Here is a 19696-nt window from a genome sequence, read left to right on the forward strand (position 1 = left end):
TAAAAAAAATTTCCACAACACAGTCTAAGACAGAGGTTCCCAAACTATGGGGCGCGCCCCCTAGGGGGGCGCCGTGCCATTGCAGGGGGGCGTGGGAAGCTGTCTGGATGAAACAAAAAAACAACAAAAAAACATGAACGCTGTATGTGCTGGGTTTTTACCTTAGAATGGCCAACTCTTTGTTTTTCCTATGTCAATTTGATACAGTAGGGGCTTCTGCACTTCCCATATCTGTGTCCTCTGTCACTTTTATCAGCAGTTAAAACTGTTTAATCCGTTAACATGTCGTAACCTGTTTTTCCGAGCCGCCTTTAAACACAACATGAGCGCTGGGTTTACACCTGTGCGGCAGTGAAGGAGACCTGCTGCTGCTGTGCAGAGCTACGCAGGTGTGCGTTAGAATCATGGCAGCAAACTAGCAAAAACGCAAAGAAATTTTCTCCCAAACTAACCGACTGAGTTGAGTAATGGATGCAGGTAATGCTAGCTAAAAGATGACTAGCTAATATCAATACATCACCTTAAGCCTAACAAGTAGCCTGTAGGCTACTGATGTTGTTGTCTATGTTCATCTTCGTACATTCATTTTGTCCCCAAAAAAGTCAATCCTTCCCCTTCTTAGAGACACGGAGTCTCTAAGAATCCCCCCCCTCCTCACACGCCTCATTCAACCAGAGAGCCATTTGTAATCCATAGGGGGGCCCAGAAAATGTTTGGAAACCACGGGTGTTGGAGAAAAAGTTTGGGAACCACTGGTCTAAGAAAACCTGTTTTATTACAGAAAGACTTGTAATGTTGGTGTTAATTGTGGAAAAGCTAGATCAGGCTTTAAAAAACATAAACATATGAGCCATTGTAAAATCAATTGCAACATCTGAAATAAAAAAAAATACTGAGACACAAATGGAAATAATGACATACAAAATAAACTTAAACAGATCAATTCAAAGATGCATTAGACACAGAAAAGATGCTGCAGATCTGTATCCACTAAACATTTCATACATAACTACCCAGCAGAATATCCACCACTAATAACAAAGTTCTTTAGGTATTGATGTAATCATATTTTGGCCCTTACTTGTCTTGTCCACATCTCCGATTTTTGTAAACTATAAAATACAGGTTGCTCACTGACTGAGTGTATAAAAAGTCGCAACACAAGATGGAAACAATGTGTTCACCCACGCTGATTAGTATGAGTAGTCACAGTTCAAATCCACTTGTTTGATGAAAGTAAACAGTCAGGAAACATCTATTTATCATAAAGCAAAACCTTGATCTTCAGTACCGCAAGGTTACATTACAGCTGTGTCTAAGTGTTTGTTTCTCATCTGTGGCTGTCAAATCTCTGCACGGATTCCTCCAGCCCACACACACACACCCACACACACACACACACACACACACACGCGCACACACCCACACACACACACACACACACACACACACACACACACCCACAGATAAAAGCCGATAGTTTGCTGTGGAAGACCTTTGGGTCATTCACTTAAAAAACTGTTTCATAATTAATCTCAAAGCAGATGTTCCAAATGGACAGAAATATCCTGGATGTTTTTTTTTTCTCATACTATCAGTATGTGAGGGGATTTCAAGCAAATTTATTAGATATCTTTATAATAAATGGCTGCTTAAAATGAATTCTGGAGTTTTAATAACTCCATCTGAGACAACAAAATTGTACTTTAATAAATTCTCAGGTCCCACTGTGATCTTAAAAAACATATACCACTAATTACTTTTTTCCAACAGGCTGGAAGTTAAGCCTGCTTTCTTCGACGTTGCCCCTAAGTGAATTGAAACTTTTATCCTGAAGTCTTATTTGTGCTAATGCTAATATGTCGCCATACTACTTATGTCGCCATACTACTTATGGCGACATATTAGCATGGGGGGAAAAAGCACAAACACAAAGCAAGACATTTTCTTTCCAGGTTTAAACCAAAATGTGACAATAAAAAAAAATAGTCCCAGTAATACTTTAAGGGCTAAGAAAAGTATATCAAGTGATTTACTGTAAAGCAGCCAATCATCACCACAAACCCAGAATAAATTCCAACTGTTAGATCTACTGATACTTGATATGGAAGGGTTTTGTTTATCGTTATGATTAATGAGATGTCTTCTGTTTCTCACGCTTCCTCAATAAGTTCATGAGATGCACGTGTGTTTAGATTAGTTCTCAGGTGCATCAAATTTTTAAGGGTACTTTTTAAAATTACTTATGCCATGCTCTCTCTTACAAAGTCAGCTCTTTATGAAGTAATTAGCTACTCCAGACATCTCGTTTTAAGTTGCCTTTATTTGTAAAACACAATGCTTAAAGTACTTATTAGACCACACCAGTGGTGGGAAGTAACGAAGTACAAATACGTCATTACTGTACTTAAGTACATTTTTCGTGTATCTGTACTTTACTTAAGTAGATTTAATAATGAATACTTTCTACTTTTACTCCACTACATTTTACAGTAAGTGTCTCTACTTTCTACTTCACTACATTTCTATAAAACTGTCGTGTTACTCGTTACATCCAAGTCGCATTGCACTTTTTTCCGTTAAAATGTGAAAATGTGAAGTTCAGGGACTTAAGGTGGCGCCGTAAAATCCAAGTAAACACGTGACTTACGTGGTGGCAGACATTGCAGCAGGAGGGAGAATGAAAACAGTCACGTGCTCCTTCTGCTTGGTTATTTCTTGCTTATTGCGCATAGTTGCTTACCGTTAATTGTCATGTTTTATTGTGCAGTTTAATGGTGCAGATAGTTGTGGTTTCTGACATTGGCAATATGGGCAACCGCCCAGGGTGTTACTTCTTTTAAGGGATGGCACTAGACCTCTGCGATGTTTCCATCCCTGAAATTCTAATGCGTAGAATCACATATCTAAGTCTAAAGTTACAGAGAGTAAACACAATGCTTTATTTGTGGCATTGTTCATTAAAATGGCACATTTCTAATGTATTAAAATTAAATACGATCGGTACACGTAATGATATTAGCGATTAAGTAATGCATTCAGCAAGTACTTTTACTTTTAATACTTAAGTATTTTTAAAAGCCAGTACTATTTTACTTTTACTTAAGTAAAATGTTAATGTGGTACTTTGACTTGAGCACATTTTTGTCTGTGTTGCACTTTTACTTTTCTGAGTACTTTCTAAACCACTGGACCACACTGTTTTAAACACAGGCGTTCATTCTTAAACTTCTCCGTAGCAACTTTTGAAAACGTTGCGCCTTTGGTGTTGTTATTCATTTTCCTTCATCTGCTTGTCCCTTTGAAGAAAACATCCGCGCCTATGCAGGGGCTCTGCGGCTCTCCTGCAGCGGGACGGTGCCAGCCGTGTCTGTTGTCTCTGTGGACGCGCGTCTCTCAGCCTCAGTCAAGCATTGCTGGCTGGCGCCGCTGTCTCCCCACTTCCACAACATCAGGTGTAATGTTACTGTTTGTTGTGGCCTGAGAACGCTAATAACATGGCTGGAAAACAATGTCGGCGGTAAAGCTGTGCGACATCACCCGGGGATCACTCAACCCCCTTTGGACCTGCAGCGGTGGCTGAGTGGTCGAAGTAACGCACCGAGAAGCGACGTTTCAGACAGAATCAGCAATCACGTCGTGTGTTTAATTCTGTTTCATTTAATTTTGTTTTATTTTACATAACTTTCTTCTTTTTTGTCATTTTCTTACACTTGTATTTTCTTCTATTGTTAACTAGCTGGTTTTGTTGTTTGAAATTAATAATTAATAAAAAAAATGCCTTGTTAAGTAAATCAAAATCTGTTAATCTTTCTGAGAAATAAAGACAATTTTGATATAACCTTTATTCTTGTAGATGGCCACACATTACTTCAGCACCTCCTGCATCTTAATTGGGCTTCTTGATTACGCCACCGCATTGACAGAAGGGCGGATATGATGATAGGTGTTCCTGTAAGGTGAGAAGATGGGGGAGCCGCAGAAGTGTGCGCGCCGTCTCCCCGGGTGTTGGTCCCTGTGTCTGAGCCGAACTGATACCCATCTCACTTGTTCATTAGCAGGACCCTTGGACGGTTTAAATCCTCCGAGGCCCCTCACTTATCAGTTAGTGAAGAGTTACGCCCGGCAGCGCCTTGAGGAGAGGCTCCAGCACACCGTGCGTAAAAAATAATAATAATCTTTTTTTTTTAATTAATAAAGTTTCAAACACCCGCAGCAAATGATGAGGATGCATCACAGTTCATCGACCACCACCCCGTTCTCTGTTAAGGACATTTTGAAGTTGGACTACCACCAGAACGAGTATGAAAATGATCTTCAGATGATGGACCAAGTTGTTCCGATGCATCAACATCAGCTTATGCGCGCTGCCTCCAAAAGCGACGGGTTTTATGACGCTCAGACTGAGCGCTGCGTTTATGGGATGCAGGAGAAGATCGACGTTCACAGATCAGCAGCAGAGGAGGAGATGGTTGAAAAAGGTGAATTCATCGTGATTGTTACTCATAATATTGATTTTTTTTATGTGCTTCTGGTTTGTTTGCTTCCATATACCGGTATATCCACACTGTTTCATATTGTATTATATTATTTTATTTTAATACAAATACATTTTTAATTTTATCCAAAAGTCTAAAGTAGATTAGTTGCCTATCAGCCTTAACAACAAATTGTGACCAAAAACAGGAATAAACAGATCTGTTAATGTTTCTTTTTATACAAAAGTAACAATTTAGGAACTAATTTAACTTAAGCTTTAGTTTTGAACTGTCATTTGTTCATTTTTTCTCTTTTTGCTTGTACAAGTCCAGATTTAAACGTGTGAACTTATTTAACAAACTATGAAAATGTAATCACTGAATCTTAAAATGAAGTTTTCTGTTGTATTTGAGCAACCTGATCTGAGTATAAATGACAAAATTTTAACTTGATATTGACATTAGCCACAAAGAGCAATAAAAGTCCGCTTAAATTGCATAATCTAAACAAAACAGAAACAATCAAATAAAACAATACATGCAATCAACAGGTCATTACAAACGTGACGATGGCTGGATTTAAAATTTCTGAATCAAGGATCATTTTTCTTTCTGTTTTTAATACCAATCTCAGAATGATTAATGCAAAATACAGGTATTCATCAAGAATACAGTTTCACAACTGTATTCTTTAGTGGACACACAGTTTGTGGATGCAGAGGATCAACTTTGTGGGGTGGGCTCCATCTTATCACGACAGTCCACACCTTCAGGTTTTGTTTTATGAAATTATCTACCTTATTCTCCAATGTTAAAAAGGAAAAAAATGGTTTGTGGTTGAGGCAGTAAACTGTACTGCAATAATTCAAGCTATACCATATCAGGGTGGCTGGTAAAGCTGTTTCCATACAGCTAAAACATGCTACACACAGGGAACTAGCTGCAAGTTTAAAAAGCCCAGGTTGTTTAAAAGTATTTGAAATACCTCTTAAGGTATTGGTTTTGAGTCCTAGTCCTCAGGACCCACACTATTCTGCAAGTTTTATGTGATTAAAATTAGAAAAGATTCCTTAGATCTGGCACACTCGCCCAGATTCCACCAAATCTGTATTGAAAGTGATGATGATGATGATGATGATGATGATGATGATGATGATGATGATGATGATGATGATGATGATGATGATGATGATGATGATTCTAACAAGAAGATTCTGCTTGAGGTCCCATACAAACTTTGTCTGTTTTATGTCTAAGGCATAAAATGCAATTGAGACAATAATAAATTTAACACGATGGCCGGTAAATTTTGATTTCTGACAACTAAATAAATAGTGTGTAGTTCATCATCAACAACTGCCTCGAACATGAAACTTAGCATATAAATATATATACATGCAGAGCAGGAATTAAAGTTTGCGTCCAAAAGATAAAATTAATGATAGAATTAATGATGAAGTTAAACTAATGCTAAGTCTATTATACTATATATATATATATATATATATATATATATATATATATATATATATATATATATATATATATATATATATATATATATATATATATATATACACACATGTTTTCCTTAATAACCCAAGGAAACAATTATCCTTGTTTTCTTGGATTATTATAATTATGTACAAAGTGATTTAAATTTTGCTGCCTTTTTTCCTCTCTGCAGAAAAGTGCGGCCTCGGCTCTTCACCCGACTGTGACAGTGGCGCTAAGAGCAGAAGCAGGCTGCGCCGGAAGCCCCGGGTCCTCTTCTCTCAGCCCCAGGTGTCGGAGCTGGAGAGGCGCTTCAGGCAGCAGCGCTACCTGTCCGCCCCGGAGAGAGAGCACCTGGCCGAGACGCTCAAACTCACCTCCACCCAGGTCAAAATCTGGTTTCAGAACCGGCGGTACAAGTGCAAGCGTCAGACGCAGGACAGGTCCCTTGAGCTGGCCGGGTTCCCACCTGCACCGAGGCGGATAGCGGTGCCGGTGCTGGTGCGGGACGGGAAGCTGTGCGGTGCAGGTCCCTACCTTTCGGGGCCTTACAACGTAACTCTGGGACACTACAGCCCGGCGTTTGGCAGCGGAAACAGCGACCTGTACGGCTGCAGGTACCACAGCGTGTCCAGCTGCAGCAGCCAGCTGTCGGTTTCAGCTGACTCTGCTCCACCAGCTTCAGGCTTCTTTACAGGGTGTTAGAGGCTGGTGGTGACATACAGTACACATGCTCACTATTATCACTGTTTTCCTCAAGTTCATAATTATTTTATTTCTATTTTATTGTTTATTCTATCGTTTAAATGGCATTTTTAATAAATGGAAAAATAAAAATGGAATACGTTTGTTTATTTTGTTGTTCCCTCCACCTTTAGTCGTACTCCCGGGATGTGACCCTGCATGGATAAGTGGGTAAATAGTCCATGGATTTAATTTGCATTTAACTCATCACGCATGCGCCAAACAAACTTACCGCTTGGGGTATCAGAAGGCGTTTTTGACGAGCTTCACAGTTTTATCAAAGGCAACCATCGAGGAGCTAATGGACGAAGACGAAGTGACATCCGACCTGACAGAGCTGCTTTATCAAACCGAGCTCATTATTGTCCCATTCACAAACCCACAGAGTGCAGAGTCGCTGATAAGGCCAGAGAGCCTGTCTTGTCTCGCGGCTCTGCTTGGTAAACAATGCCTCAGACTGAGTGGCTCTTAAACTTGTTCAAACTTTCAAGAAGAGAGACTGAGAATCGGATCTGTCACTCAAATCATGAGCCGTCGATTCGTGGGGGAGATGCGCCACAGTAGTTGTAGCCTTCGTGTTTCTTTTCAGGTTATTTGAACGGGTGGAAATAGTTTAGGTTTCTCAGTAAAAAAAAAAAAGAAAAGAAAAGAAAAGAAAAGAAAAGAAAAGGGTGTTTTGATGTAACTTTGAATGGCTGAGATTTAAAGAAAGGTAGCACTTCCGCATAAGCTGAAGCTGCATCTCAGCTGCAGAGATAAGAATGAAGCTGTAGACAGAGAGGAGACGGACTGATCATCAGATAATAATGTCTGTGTGGGTGGGGTGTGTGGGTGCTGGCTGGATGGGTAGATTTGGGGTGTGTGATAGTTCTCGTTTTGCCAAATGAGAGATTTTTTTTTAATTATTTGAAACAGTTATTTTCTGTTAGGTCAGAATAAAAGACAGAACAAGGAAATGAACAACAAATAAAACACTCAACTGAATCGCATAAACAAAAGGGTTTTGTAGAATAAAATAGAATAGAATTAACTTTTATAGTCTTTCAGTGAGGAAATTCAGGCGTATCCGCAGCAAATTGACAGACATTTTTGCAGAATCATGCAAAAATAAAAAATGAACAAAAGTGATAATGTGTACAGAAAGAGCAAATTTTAGAAAACACTGTACAGTCATTAAAATAGCACTGGCTACTCTATGCAAGTTACATGTCAGAGCATTTGAGGTCAGCTATGGCAGTAACACCAGAGAACTTCTGAAGGTGGAAGCCTGGAGGGTTAATGGAGAAGGTAGCTTTTAAAAAGTATAGTCCTGTGTATTCACTTACTGTGAGCAACCAGGCAACCATCGAGGAGGACATGTGGTGGTCCACTGGTGACATTACCTGTGGACCCTCACCGTCTAGAGTGTCTCTAACACTCTAGACGGTGTTAGAGACACTGGAGGACTGAAAGAACAAGGTCATCCATTGATTTTCACTTTAATATAAAAGATTATCTTTAAAAAATATTAGCTTCGGCTGACATGTTTTATGTGAGTCTAAGGTAAGATTTTTTTTTATTTATTTCTCTATTTTTGGTCATTTGGGCACTGATCAAGTCTCACACAATACTTCTGCAGTCAACTGGACATGGTCACATAGCATTAGTGTGCAATGCGGTGGCAGGCATTAACAATGAATAACAAGCCCTGATTAAAGCAAGGCATCATTGAAGTTGTGTCTGTTTCATCAAGTGACATGCTGCATTTCAAAGGTTGACGTTTCAGTCAAGTAGAAGTTTCATGTCTTTAAATGCCGTTGTTATAACCCACATAAAAACAGATGGAATAATAATATAATAAAATCACTCAGTAAATAAATCAGCATGATTGAAAAGTCTAACACCAAGCTAATGTGCAATCATATGAGAACAACTGGGACCAGCTCCTCTTCTACTTTGAAAGTCTGACTGTAGCAGGTATTAAACATTTTTAGCAGCTGAGCAGTTTTTCTTTTGATACTTCATGTATTCCACATCATTACATTGTGAAAGGACCTGTGATTGTCCCTGTTGCTAAGGGCATATTTTGAATAACTTAATAGAAAAAAAAAATACAGTCACAAACTGATCAGATTACAATTTGTCACAGACGACGAACAGAACAGCTGTAACAGCCGGAAAACTTTCCAACTTTTCAACTTCCCAAAGTTGGTATCTGTGGAACAAAAAACAAAACAAAAAAGCGTTATCTTTTATTGTAGTTAGAAAGCTGGATATGTAAACACGCCCGAACGGCTTTTTAAGACAAAAATGGAAGGGGCTTGATTACATTGTGGAGATGAGGGTCCATTTAAGCGAGGGATGACGCGAGTTTGGACATCAGTGAAAGACCTATTGTGGTTTGGAGAACTAGAATTAAGTCATGCTGTTCCATCAGCTTCATGCTGTGTTGCTCTGTATTTATATCAGTATTCATGCTGGTCAGATAAGCTGTTGTCTATGATTGCATCTGAGAGGATTTACAAATCAAATAGCTGTGCTGCATCTAGATCATTTAACCAAAGAAATGCTAGATTTCTTACGAGCTGAATGAGAAGTAACACGCTGTTAATTGTCTCTAACGTCCATTTGAAAACGACATGTTGATATATTGTGGCGCTTTAGATTACTGCTGGAGATTTGAGGCTCCCTCTAGTGGGAGACCTTTCTTTCTTTAAATCTTCTCTTCCATCCCTTCATACTAGTGGGACTTTTAAGTCCATGCAGACTTCAGGGTGAAGCTGGCATTTGTTCATATCTGGTTTAATGTTAAACCTTCAAAGAAAAAAAAGAAAGAAAGAAATAAAGAAAGAAAGAAATTCCAAAAATTATTAAGATTGCGCTTGGGCTTGTGTCCAATTCCATCCCTAATTTATAACCCGAGGGTGTTAAATAGCGTGTAAATGTCATGGCGTTGTTCTTTTTCAACAAATGCAAATGTTTGTAGCTGTCAGAATTAAAGATTCTGTCAAACACCAGTACATTTAGCAAATTAAACATCTCGTCATCTCCAAATAGCTGAAGATGAGTAAAACATGAAATCTGTGAAGAAAGAATTGTCTGTAACATCTTGCTCAGAATGTATGATAGATTGAATAAATAGGCTTTCAAAATCAATTCACTTAAACGGAACAAAATAATGCATTTAAATAAAATGTTTAAAAAAAAATTTGAATCTTACCTACATAGGTAAAAAAAAAATCACATTTATGACCTGGGAGACTCTGAAGCAGAAACATAAACCGTTCACAACCTGTACCTCTTTAAAAGTTCTTGTGCTGAAGTACAGAGCTTTAAATGGTCAGGTCTGATTATCTTTGTCAGATTTTAACTTAACACTCTGCTGCCCTTCGTTCTCAAACACCGACTCACTTTGGTTATTCCACATACGTGACCAAAAACCCAAGGAGCATTTTATTCAGTGGCACCAAGGCTGTGGGACAGTTGGCAGCTCTTTTTTGCTGACTGTGGAGGTTTTTAAAATAGCAACTAAAAGCACTTTTATTTCCCCAGGCTTCCCCAGGCTTCCCCATGTCATGATTTTATTGTGTTTCTTGTGTTTGATTCATGCTTTGCATAGTTTAAGGTTACTTTTAATTGTACTGCGCTTTGTGATTTTATGTCTGTGAAAAGCACCCTATGAATAAACTCTACTTACTTATTACTTACTTACTTACTATTGACCATGTACCACATACTGGCCTTTCATAAATCTGATGACACATCTGCTATGTCACAAAACTCATTTAAAGAGACTGTACTAGTTTTGCATGAAGTTGCAAGACACATGACGAAAACTGTTGTCGAGCCGTCAACAGCGCAGGAGTCTGACAAATGTACTGTTAAGTCACAACAATCTCTGCCTGTCATCACAGACCGTGAAATAACAGGGGAAATGGCAGAAGACTGATGGCACAGCGACATGCAGCAGCTCAAAGAAAACATTGTCACCACAAAGCTTAAACTGTGGAAGACAAATGCCTTCCTGGGCTAAAAGGTCGGAAGCTCTGCGATGTCACGTCTGATGTGCAGCTACATCTACGAGGTGAATGCTTAAAACACAAAAGGTTGCTAGCTTAAAAAGACAGCAATCATGGGGATTGTTATAGAATCAGAGTAAGGATCATCTTCCTCCCGTATTGTCGCAGAATAAGGGCAGATGACTGCATCGGTGTGCTCTCTCAAAAGAGCTGCCCCAAATGTAATCCCCCTCCAGAATGACACGTGCGCTGCCTCTATGCTTGTGTCATCATGCAGAGTGCATGAGGTTTCCTCTTCAGACAAGCGAAGAAAGTTCAGAGAAAAACCAACCAAGTCTGGGATGTTGTCATGAAGTCACCTCGTGTTTATATACATTTAAGCAAAATTTACGCTTCTGAAAAAGTGAAAAAGTTTGGGTTTTTTTGGGGGTTTTTTTGTGTTTTTTTTTTTACAGAAAATACCACCCCGAAATAAACCCGAAGGATTGAAGAAAACAAAACAGATATGGTGTCTAGACAATAGGACAAAGGATCTCTTTACCGTTCAACATACCTGAGACAGCCGTAGACAAGGTCAGGGTAAAGAGTATCACACAGAGGATCTTAACACTGTGTTGACAAGACAATAGGTTAAAGAGGAAGCTGAGCAGATATGCTTTACCTGCGAATCCCAGCAGCATTTAAATATGGGTGACTGCCAGCAACATGTAAGCTACATGACTAACGATGACGTTTTCATTTTAGCGAAGCAGGGACATTCAGGGCCTCGTCAGTCAGACTACGGCTGACGGCGTGAACAGAGTCAGCAGGACCATGAGGTGGCAACGGGGTCATGTTTATCATACCCGAAATCACGGATCGACTAATGAAGCATTAAATCCCAGAGCAACACGGACACCTCCAGTAAACACCTCAGCCGCCGCAGAGAGGTCACTCTGCACCGCAGAGAACAACAAATAAACATCTAGGAACAATGAGCGCATCCATTCAGGAGCCGGCCTCAATGTGTCCAACTCATTAGTGCTCCGGGAGGCTTGACCACCCACTCTGACCCCGACCCTTCCCACTCTGCCCGTGTGCTGCAGACAGTGGTGTCTCCCTGAGGCCACTGGGCTCCTCGTGCTGAGCTGACGGGTTTGTGGGGATTAAGACGTAAATCCATTTAACTGCTGTGGCACCAAATACTTAAGCGAGCATGTGTGTCTGGAGCAGAATGTTTTATCTTTCATGGTTTCACCCCAGGAAAGCTACAAACCTGGAAAAGTTTGTCCAATTTTCTTTTAAGTATGTAGCTGTGCAACACCTCGCAAAAAATATTCATGCTCCTTGAGATTTTTCATTCATTCCCACAAAACAAGAAAAAAACATATCAATGTTTTATTGACAGACCCACACAAAAAAGCTCATGTTGTGTAGTTTCTTGTAATTTAATCTCAATGTAAATTCAACGGTGGAAGCCGTCAGAGGGTTGTTAGGGAACATCAGGGAAGAAACAGCATCATGAAGACTGACGAACCTCTGGTTATTATGAAAGAGATGCAGGAGGAAAACAGGCGTAGTGATGCTACATTGAGGGAAATGCTTTTCTTCAGCAGGAACAGGTTGAATGCAGAAAAGTCCCTTGATAAAAATTGTGTTGCAGAAGACTTGAGACTGGGGCAGAGGTTCAGCTTCCTACAGCACAAAAGCCTAAATGTGAGAATCAGGGGATCGGAAAACAATGTTCACAGACTCTTTCCATGCAAATTGACTGAGCGTGAGCTACATTGAAAAGGAGACTGGACTAAATTTGGGTTTCTAAAGCTGGTAGAGACAAGTTCTATACAGTTGGGTTAATTGGCCCGCCACACTTTTCAGATTTTTACTTGTAAAATATTTTTGACAGGAACAGATCTTTCTGCCTCCCAATTACACACAGCGTGGGTTAGTATATCACAGAAAATCTTAATAAAATACATTAAATTTTGTTGTTAATATCAAACAGTTTCAGTAGATACACTTAAACAGGACAACAATATTTTTGTTTGACCACAGATTACAAATAAAAGCAGGTTGAAACAGTTTTTTCAAATTATGACATAACTGTTAAATATGCACTTTGCCTCATCTTGTTAATAATGTTTCAGAAAACCAGGACCAAGAAATGGTCTTACGTGTTTTTCTTGCAAGTTCCTTATAAGAAAATCACAGAAAATCTTTACAAACAGTATTTTCAGTGTTTTGCTTTCTATTTATTTATTTTTATTTTATTTTTATTTTTAGATGTAGTTCAGAGTAAAAAACAGAAATATACTATTTTAAAAGTGCATGTCCATGTGTACATTCATGCATGTATCCAATATATCCAAGCTGAAAGTTTCTAAAAAGAAATATTTATTTGGTCTATCTGATTTTGTCTCTTTAAAAATGTAAAAACGCTGCAACAGCAAGAAATTTACTTGACAATATTTTTGTTAATACATTTTATCCCCAAAATCAAATGTGTGGTGTGTTTGTGTGTTGTGGGGGATCTGTTGCCTGATTGTTTTTTTTTTCTTCTATCTTTACAAAGTCATGCCAAGTAAACACTCCAAAAATTCCAACAAAATACGAAAAAAAGTTTCTACTTTCAGTGTTTCACACTAGAAATTAATGCTAAATCATCAAAACATTAGAACTAAACAATTGCAACACTGACTTTGAGGAATGATAATAGTTTTAATCTCTGAAATTCCAGCAAGGTTTGTCCACAGAAGTTGACAAAATAATCGTCAGCTTGACCCCACCCTTCTTTCACTTCAGTCTGGCTGAATCCGCCTCTTCCCTGCGTATAAATTTAAACCTCCTGAGAGTGTGAGGACACACACGCTGCTTTAGCAAAGCCTCTGTCTTCTGGTGCTGACAGGTCTCCCATTTCTGGAGATTACTGGATGGAAATGTCTGGTACGATCAAACCTGTGACGTCGTTCCTCATTGAGGACATCCTGTCCAGTAAGGACTACAAGAGAGTGGACGGCAAATGCAGCTCGCCAAGGAGGGAAAAATGTTCCGACTGGAGAGAGGAGTCTGAAAAGTTGTCAACACACCTTTATCCCGAGGAATCCGCCTTTGGAATGCACACAGGTGAGCACCGGCATGCTTGACATAACTGGAAGGTTAAGGATAGGGAATCTGTCAACGGTTTTGCACGGGATGTTGACGAGCTTATTCAACATCTTTTTTTTGGATTTAGGGGGATGGTAGCAATATTGAGTTAAAAAATAGATTGCTTCAATTTGTGCAGTCTGCGTAATTCATAGTGCTCACGAACCTAACAAACTTACTAGAAAACTAAACAGCAGACCTATTCATATGTCTGCTCTGTCCTCCGCAGAGTCTCCGGACACGTCCCATCCCAGCTCCTCAGAGTCGAGCTTCTCCTCCGCAGGAAAACAGAAGCGGTCCAGAGCGGCCTTCACGCACCTTCAAGTGCTTGAACTGGAGAAAAAATTCAGCCACCAGAAATACCTATCAGCCCCAGAGAGGGCCCACCTGGCCAGCACCTTAAGACTGACCGAGACCCAGGTCAAGATCTGGTTTCAGAACAGGCGGTACAAAACCAAGCGAAAGCAGCAGACTGCAGAGCTCTGCAAGGATGCATACAAAGCGGATGGACTGGGTTTCAGAGAGGATTTGGTCAGAGCATCACTATTAACCTCCTTCTGCAAAGCCTACCAGTACAGACCCTACCTGTGGGACTACAGTGGAGCCTGGGGGCCCATGTTGTGGTAGAAAAGTCACGACGGATGATAATTAGCCAATGCTAAGGGACTCAAAGTTTCTTCTCTTTTAAGTAATACACTTTGAACTGTCTGGATGTTTCTCTTTTCATATAATAATGTTGTCCAAAGAATCAAGCTGTGTGTTGCATGGACCTGAATCAAACTGTTTGGCATTGGTGATTATTTCATTATAATAAATTATTTTTTTTGCTGAAGCTCATTTTTCTTGAAAGCTCTTTGCAAAAAAAATGTTCTCAGCAAGAACCTTGTGTAATTCACAAACCTTATTGATAACATCATATTCTATTCTATTTTCTAAAACACTTGTATTAGATACTTAATAATAATTAAGCTGCAAATTGTGAATTTCTCTCAAAGGAACCAGTGAAAATACTACGGTTAGATAAAAAAAAAAAGAAATAGCTCTTGTGTGACAACTCTTGAGGAATTTTGCTGATTCGTTCAAATCATCTACGTGAAGTTAAACTTTGTGCAGTGTGAGATGTTATCTGTTGAAATTGAGGATTGAGAGCTGATTCTGGAAAACCCTGATCAGAGTACCATGTTTCCTGCAGATGACATTGTGCCAGTTGAGAAAAACCACTGGAAAAAAAAAAAGAAACGTACACAAGATCGCTGAGGCAGTCGGAAGAGACATCAACGCGACTTCTAGAAACAAAAACATGAACTGACAGAAAACATGCGGTGAGCTGAAGTATGAAGATTAGTCTCAGAAATTAAGGTTGTGTTCGGTTTAAACTGATGCCACACCCTGTTGTCACACACACCCAGCTGATAATGTCGTACTGTGGCAGCACGGTATGAAGCATGTCAGTCATTCTGTGTGTCAGTACTCTGATGGGCATGGTATTCTGCAAAAGATAGGAAAGTGCACAGATAAAATAATAACAGAACTTTTTTTTTTAATGATACCTTCTGTGTGCGATATAGAGAGTGAAAACAAGTTAATTGTTTGTGTTAAGAAAACTTAGGTTGCACATCTACTGTTTGGTTTTGGGAGGGGGAAATGCTCCTCATGGGAATATATATATATATATATATATATATATATATATATATATATATATATATATATATATATATATATATATATATATATATATATATATATATAGGGAACACTCAAACACTTAAGTGTTCCATTTATTTTTTTGAGTAGTATATTTACGGAGGACCAAAACTAGCATAATTAAAGATCTATATATCTATATATTTTTTGTTTTTTCTTATCCTTACACAAGCATTTTAAGGAAAAACAAGCAATATAGATTTCTGCTTTTATTTTAAATTATGCCAGTTTTGGTCCTCCATAGAGCTACACAGTGCACAGAGCTGTTGCCTTGCAGCAAGAAGGTCCTGGGTTTGATTCCCGGCCTGCGGTCTTTCTCCACGGACTTTGCATGTTCTCCCTCTGTCTCTCCCTCCCATGTGTCTCCCTCTCTAAAGTCTCCCAAGGTGTGAGTGTGTGTGTATATGTGTGTGGGGGGGTGCATGCGTGCGTGTGTGTGCGTGTGTGTGTGTGTGTGTGTGTGCATGGTTGTGTTGCCCTGTGACAGACTGGCAACCATTCCAGGGTGTACCCCGCCTCTTGCCTGAAACATTAGCTGGAGATAGGCACCATCAACCCTCCAGACCCGGCTAGGGACAAGGGTGTTAGAAAATGGATGGTCCTCCATATTTGTGCCACTCTTCCAGAATGATGGAGTTTGCACTGTATTTTCAGTCTGTTCATAGATCACCCCACCTATGAACTGGAATCTCTTGAACTCTTCCAGAGTTATCATGGGCCTCTGGATTTATATTAGGATAAAAATTCTCCTGATATCCTCCATCTGCATTTTGTTGAAATCTTTTAAACAACATATTATATATTTTTGAGGCACACAAAATCACAATAAGTTGTTACTTTAAATTACACACTTTGGTTACTAATTAGGTGACTGACCACTTTAATTTATAAAAAATAAATAAAACGCCTGTGTAAATCTATCTGAAAAATTAAATACTATGTACAGTTTTTTAACTTAAAATGTATGCAGTGTGTGCAGTAGATGCCTTATGTAAAATTACCAGTGAAATACAATGATTTCTGTTTGCAAAAGAAAATCAAGGGGCTCATATACTTTTACTAACGTAAAGTGTATGCCATGGTGGAGTGTTTTTCCGAAGATTTTTGCAGCATGTATGTAGCACGAAATGTGAAGAAAATGGGAAAAAGTTTATTGTAGTCTCAGTTAATAACACCATCAAAACAAGCCATTTGGAAAGAGTTTTTTTTTTTTTTAATGGAGTGACTGATGTTTCAGCCACTCTGAGAAGTTGTGTTATTGTTGTTTGAGTAAAATGCATTAAAGACAGACTGACGTTTTCTTGATTCAAAGCATCAAAAAATAAGGAGAAACATAGAAAAGAAAAGAAATAACCATCAAAACTGCGTGGCAGAGTGCAACAGATTGGATCCAAACCTTTCACCGCTTAACAAATATGCAAACACAGAATATCTCTAAAATCTTTAAGATCACAACAGCAGTTTTATCAAATGTGAGGAAGTGTTTCATTTTTATCTGTTACTGCTATTTGCATCCCATGAAGAAATCCACTTGTTTACTTAAAACACTGATGAATTATTTGTAAAAAAAAAAAAAACATAAAATAAAATAAAAATAAAGCTGAAAATCTGTAGGTTTTGAAAATGAATTTTTAGTGGGAAACAAATGACTTAGTTCTGCCGTTAAAAGATGGCATGCAAGATTGTTAAGCTTTAAATATTTAGGAAGGGCAAGTTGGCGATAACTATAGGGTGAGCATAGGGTAGATGGAGCTGATAAAGAGTGAGCCGTCATTGTCACAAATCTGACTATGGTGTCTAACTCAAAAGTATTTGCTTTAGAACTAAACGTAAGAGGCTCATATGTGATTTGGTTCAGTATGCAGGGTTAACATACAATAAAATAACATTTATGCAGAGAAAGTACATCCATGAAGTTATGAAACCTTCAGGACATTAAGAAAACTGAGACACCCTGCTAACATTAACATGACTTCTATTAATTTTCTCTAACTGAAGTGAGCTGGTATCAAGAGTGGCTGTGGATGAGCTCTTCCCTAAGCCCTCAGAGTAAACAGGTAATTTGACATGAAGAGGGCAGATTGCATCTGTTTTGACGACACTGAAAATCCGGCTGCATCTCAGCGTCTCTGGGGCTCTATAGGAGCTGGCTCATCTGATAAAGGAGCTCATGGAAGGTTGAAGTTGGCGGTGAGCAGCAAGGCTATTATTGCACTCACTGTTTTGTAATACCTGTATTTCCTCAAAAGGGAGACGGTACATTGAATCCCAAACAGAGCATACCTGCAAAAACAGCAGGTTGTCTTTATCGTTCATTTTCAATCTTCTGGGTGGGGGGGGGTGACTCTGAAGCTGTCTGTGGGCCGTCTGGATTTACAGGATTTGCTGAGCGAGCAAATGAGAGTAAGTGGGTAAATGTAGGTTAAAGTCAATCATATTGGAGTTTCGCAGATCAAATTTGGAAGGTATTTCCAAAAGAGAGTGTCAAAATTGACAATGACGATAAAAATTGATTGAAGGATACAAGAAGACATACATTAATTATTTGTAAAAAGTTAAAAATATATGTATATACAATTATTCGACCACAACTGTGCAACAAGTTTCCGGTGTTATTACCTTGAATGAGTCTTGACTCATTTAAAAAGCAGCTGAAGATATTCTCCAAACATGTAAGAGCTCTCTAACAGTATGTATAAAAAACTATGGTAAATATATGTTTCATATATACATGTTATTTAAAAAGTATTGCGTATATAATTTGAGTAGATTTTGGTTCGGGTACCAAAAGGTTCTAGTTGTTGTATGAGGTTTCAATAATTCATTAATAGAGCAAGGGGGTTGATTATGCAGGAACCAGAAAGTGAATGTCAGGGATGGTTTTGTGTTGATACACATAAAAAATGGGGTCAAAATAGTCTGGATGAAGTCAAGAAGGGAAATACTAGTACAAATAATCTCAAGTTACTGATTCAAAATCAGGAACTTGATTTTAAATCGGGAAAACTTTCTATCATTTTTAGAAAGTTTGAAGATCCTTCTAAAATGATATAGAAAGTTTTGAACAAGTTATTTTCAGAGACTTTGATGTCACTGGTGGTTGGAAGCAGCAGCAGCGACATTCTTTGAATTTGGCTCTACAGCAAAATTTAATTCCAGAATTTTAGCCGCTCAGATATTTCAGACAGTTGGGAGAAGTCGGGAATCTTGAAAAACCAGTAAAGTCAAATGTTGTCTGCAGAAATGTGACTGGAGATCTAATTAAATAAACAAACAAACAAACAAACAAACAATTAAATAAATAAATAAACAAACAAACAAACAAATGACATAATTTATTTGCATGAACCACAAAGTAAAGAACCCAAGCATACCTTTGGGGTTTCTCTCTGATTAGATCAGCAGAATATGAAACAGCAGTTCTGAAAATCCCCACCAAATTATAAAGCCTGTTCATGCAGATGTGAGTCACGTCTGCTGAACAGCCTAGCAGGACCAGAACTTCGTGATGTCACTGAACTCTTTAAGCAAAGCAGTTTTAGTTAAAAAAAGAAAAAAAAAAAGATACATACCTATCAAAAATGTAACAAACTTCTGCGGTACGAGAAAAGAAATCAGTAGCTGGAATGAATGTTCAATGTTTGTGGTTTGAAGGAATGATGTGATGTAACTTCTGGAAGTATTTCTGAAGAGGATCAATCTTCATCTTAAAAGTGAGTCATGCCTTGCTCACTGTTGCTATTTTGGTGGTCTGATGTGCTCTGGGCACACACTGCACTGAAGTTCACTTCAAGGTGGTCAATGATGCTTTAACAAACAAGCAGATCTCTCCTGCAGATGAGCAGAAAAGTAACCCTGACCACAAAGACAGTCTTTGTCTGTGCTCCAATATGCCGTGACTGTCTCGCAAATTTGTTGGGGACGATAAGGAGGTTTAACGCGGCCTCCATCTCCCCAAGGGAGCTCTCAACAAAACTTCCTCGGATATTGTAACTGGATCCCTCATGTTGCTCACCCAGCAGAGCAGCTGCCTTTCTTCTCCCATCAGCAGATACACCACGGCGCATCTAGCTCTCCTGATGGCTGATGCCGATTGCGCTGTTGCAGGCATTGAGAGAAACATGCTCTAAGACATGCAGGCCACGAGAGAAA

The 19696-nt window shown here is 38.9% G+C and overlaps 2 protein-coding genes and 1 long non-coding RNA gene across 3 annotated transcripts; all 3 read left to right on the top strand.

Moving 5' to 3' along the window:
• Positions 1-3262: 3262 nt before the first annotated feature.
• Positions 3263-6727, top strand: nkx2.7 (NK2 transcription factor related 7). Its single transcript, XM_081611137.1, has 2 exons — positions 3263-4481; positions 6151-6727. The coding sequence occupies exons 1-2, from the start codon at positions 4220-4222 to the stop codon at positions 6675-6677; spliced, it is 789 nt and encodes a 262-aa protein (XP_081467263.1). The 5' UTR covers positions 3263-4219; the 3' UTR covers positions 6678-6727.
• Positions 6728-10255: 3528 nt separating this feature from the next.
• On the top strand, positions 10256-11700 carry LOC103470501 (uncharacterized). Its single transcript, XR_014089104.1, has 2 exons — positions 10256-10779; positions 11170-11700. It is a non-coding gene; the product is annotated as an uncharacterized LOC103470501 (long non-coding RNA).
• Positions 11701-12929: 1229 nt separating this feature from the next.
• Positions 12930-15482, top strand: nkx3-1 (NK3 homeobox 1). The gene is made up of 2 exons (XM_008418988.2): positions 12930-13816; positions 14067-15482. Exons 1-2 carry the CDS (start codon positions 13624-13626, stop codon positions 14462-14464), a joined length of 591 nt encoding a protein of 196 aa, XP_008417210.1. The 5' UTR covers positions 12930-13623; the 3' UTR covers positions 14465-15482.
• The last annotated feature ends 4214 nt before the right edge of the window (positions 15483-19696 follow it).

The sequence above is a fragment of the Poecilia reticulata genome, chromosome 9 (assembly GCF_904066995.2).
Source record: "Poecilia reticulata chromosome 9, P_reticulata-male-v2, whole genome shotgun sequence".
NCBI classification, from domain to species: Eukaryota; Metazoa; Chordata; class Actinopteri; order Cyprinodontiformes; family Poeciliidae; genus Poecilia; species Poecilia reticulata.

Bases quoted from the DNA above. Each gene is read 5' to 3' on its own strand.
- nkx3-1 (XM_008418988.2), top strand. From the start codon at position 13,624: ATGGAAATGTCTGGTACGATCAAACCTGTGACGTCGTTCCTCATTGAG. The intron at 13,817-14,066 runs GTGAGCACCGGC...TGTCCTCCGCAG, and splicing joins CGCCTTTGGAATGCACACAG to AGTCTCCGGACACGTCCCAT.
- nkx2.7 (XM_081611137.1), top strand. From the start codon at position 4,220: ATGATGAGGATGCATCACAGTTCATCGACCACCACCCCGTTCTCTGTT. The intron at 4,482-6,150 runs GTGAATTCATCG...TTTTGCTGCCTT, and splicing joins GGAGGAGATGGTTGAAAAAG to TTTTCCTCTCTGCAGAAAAG.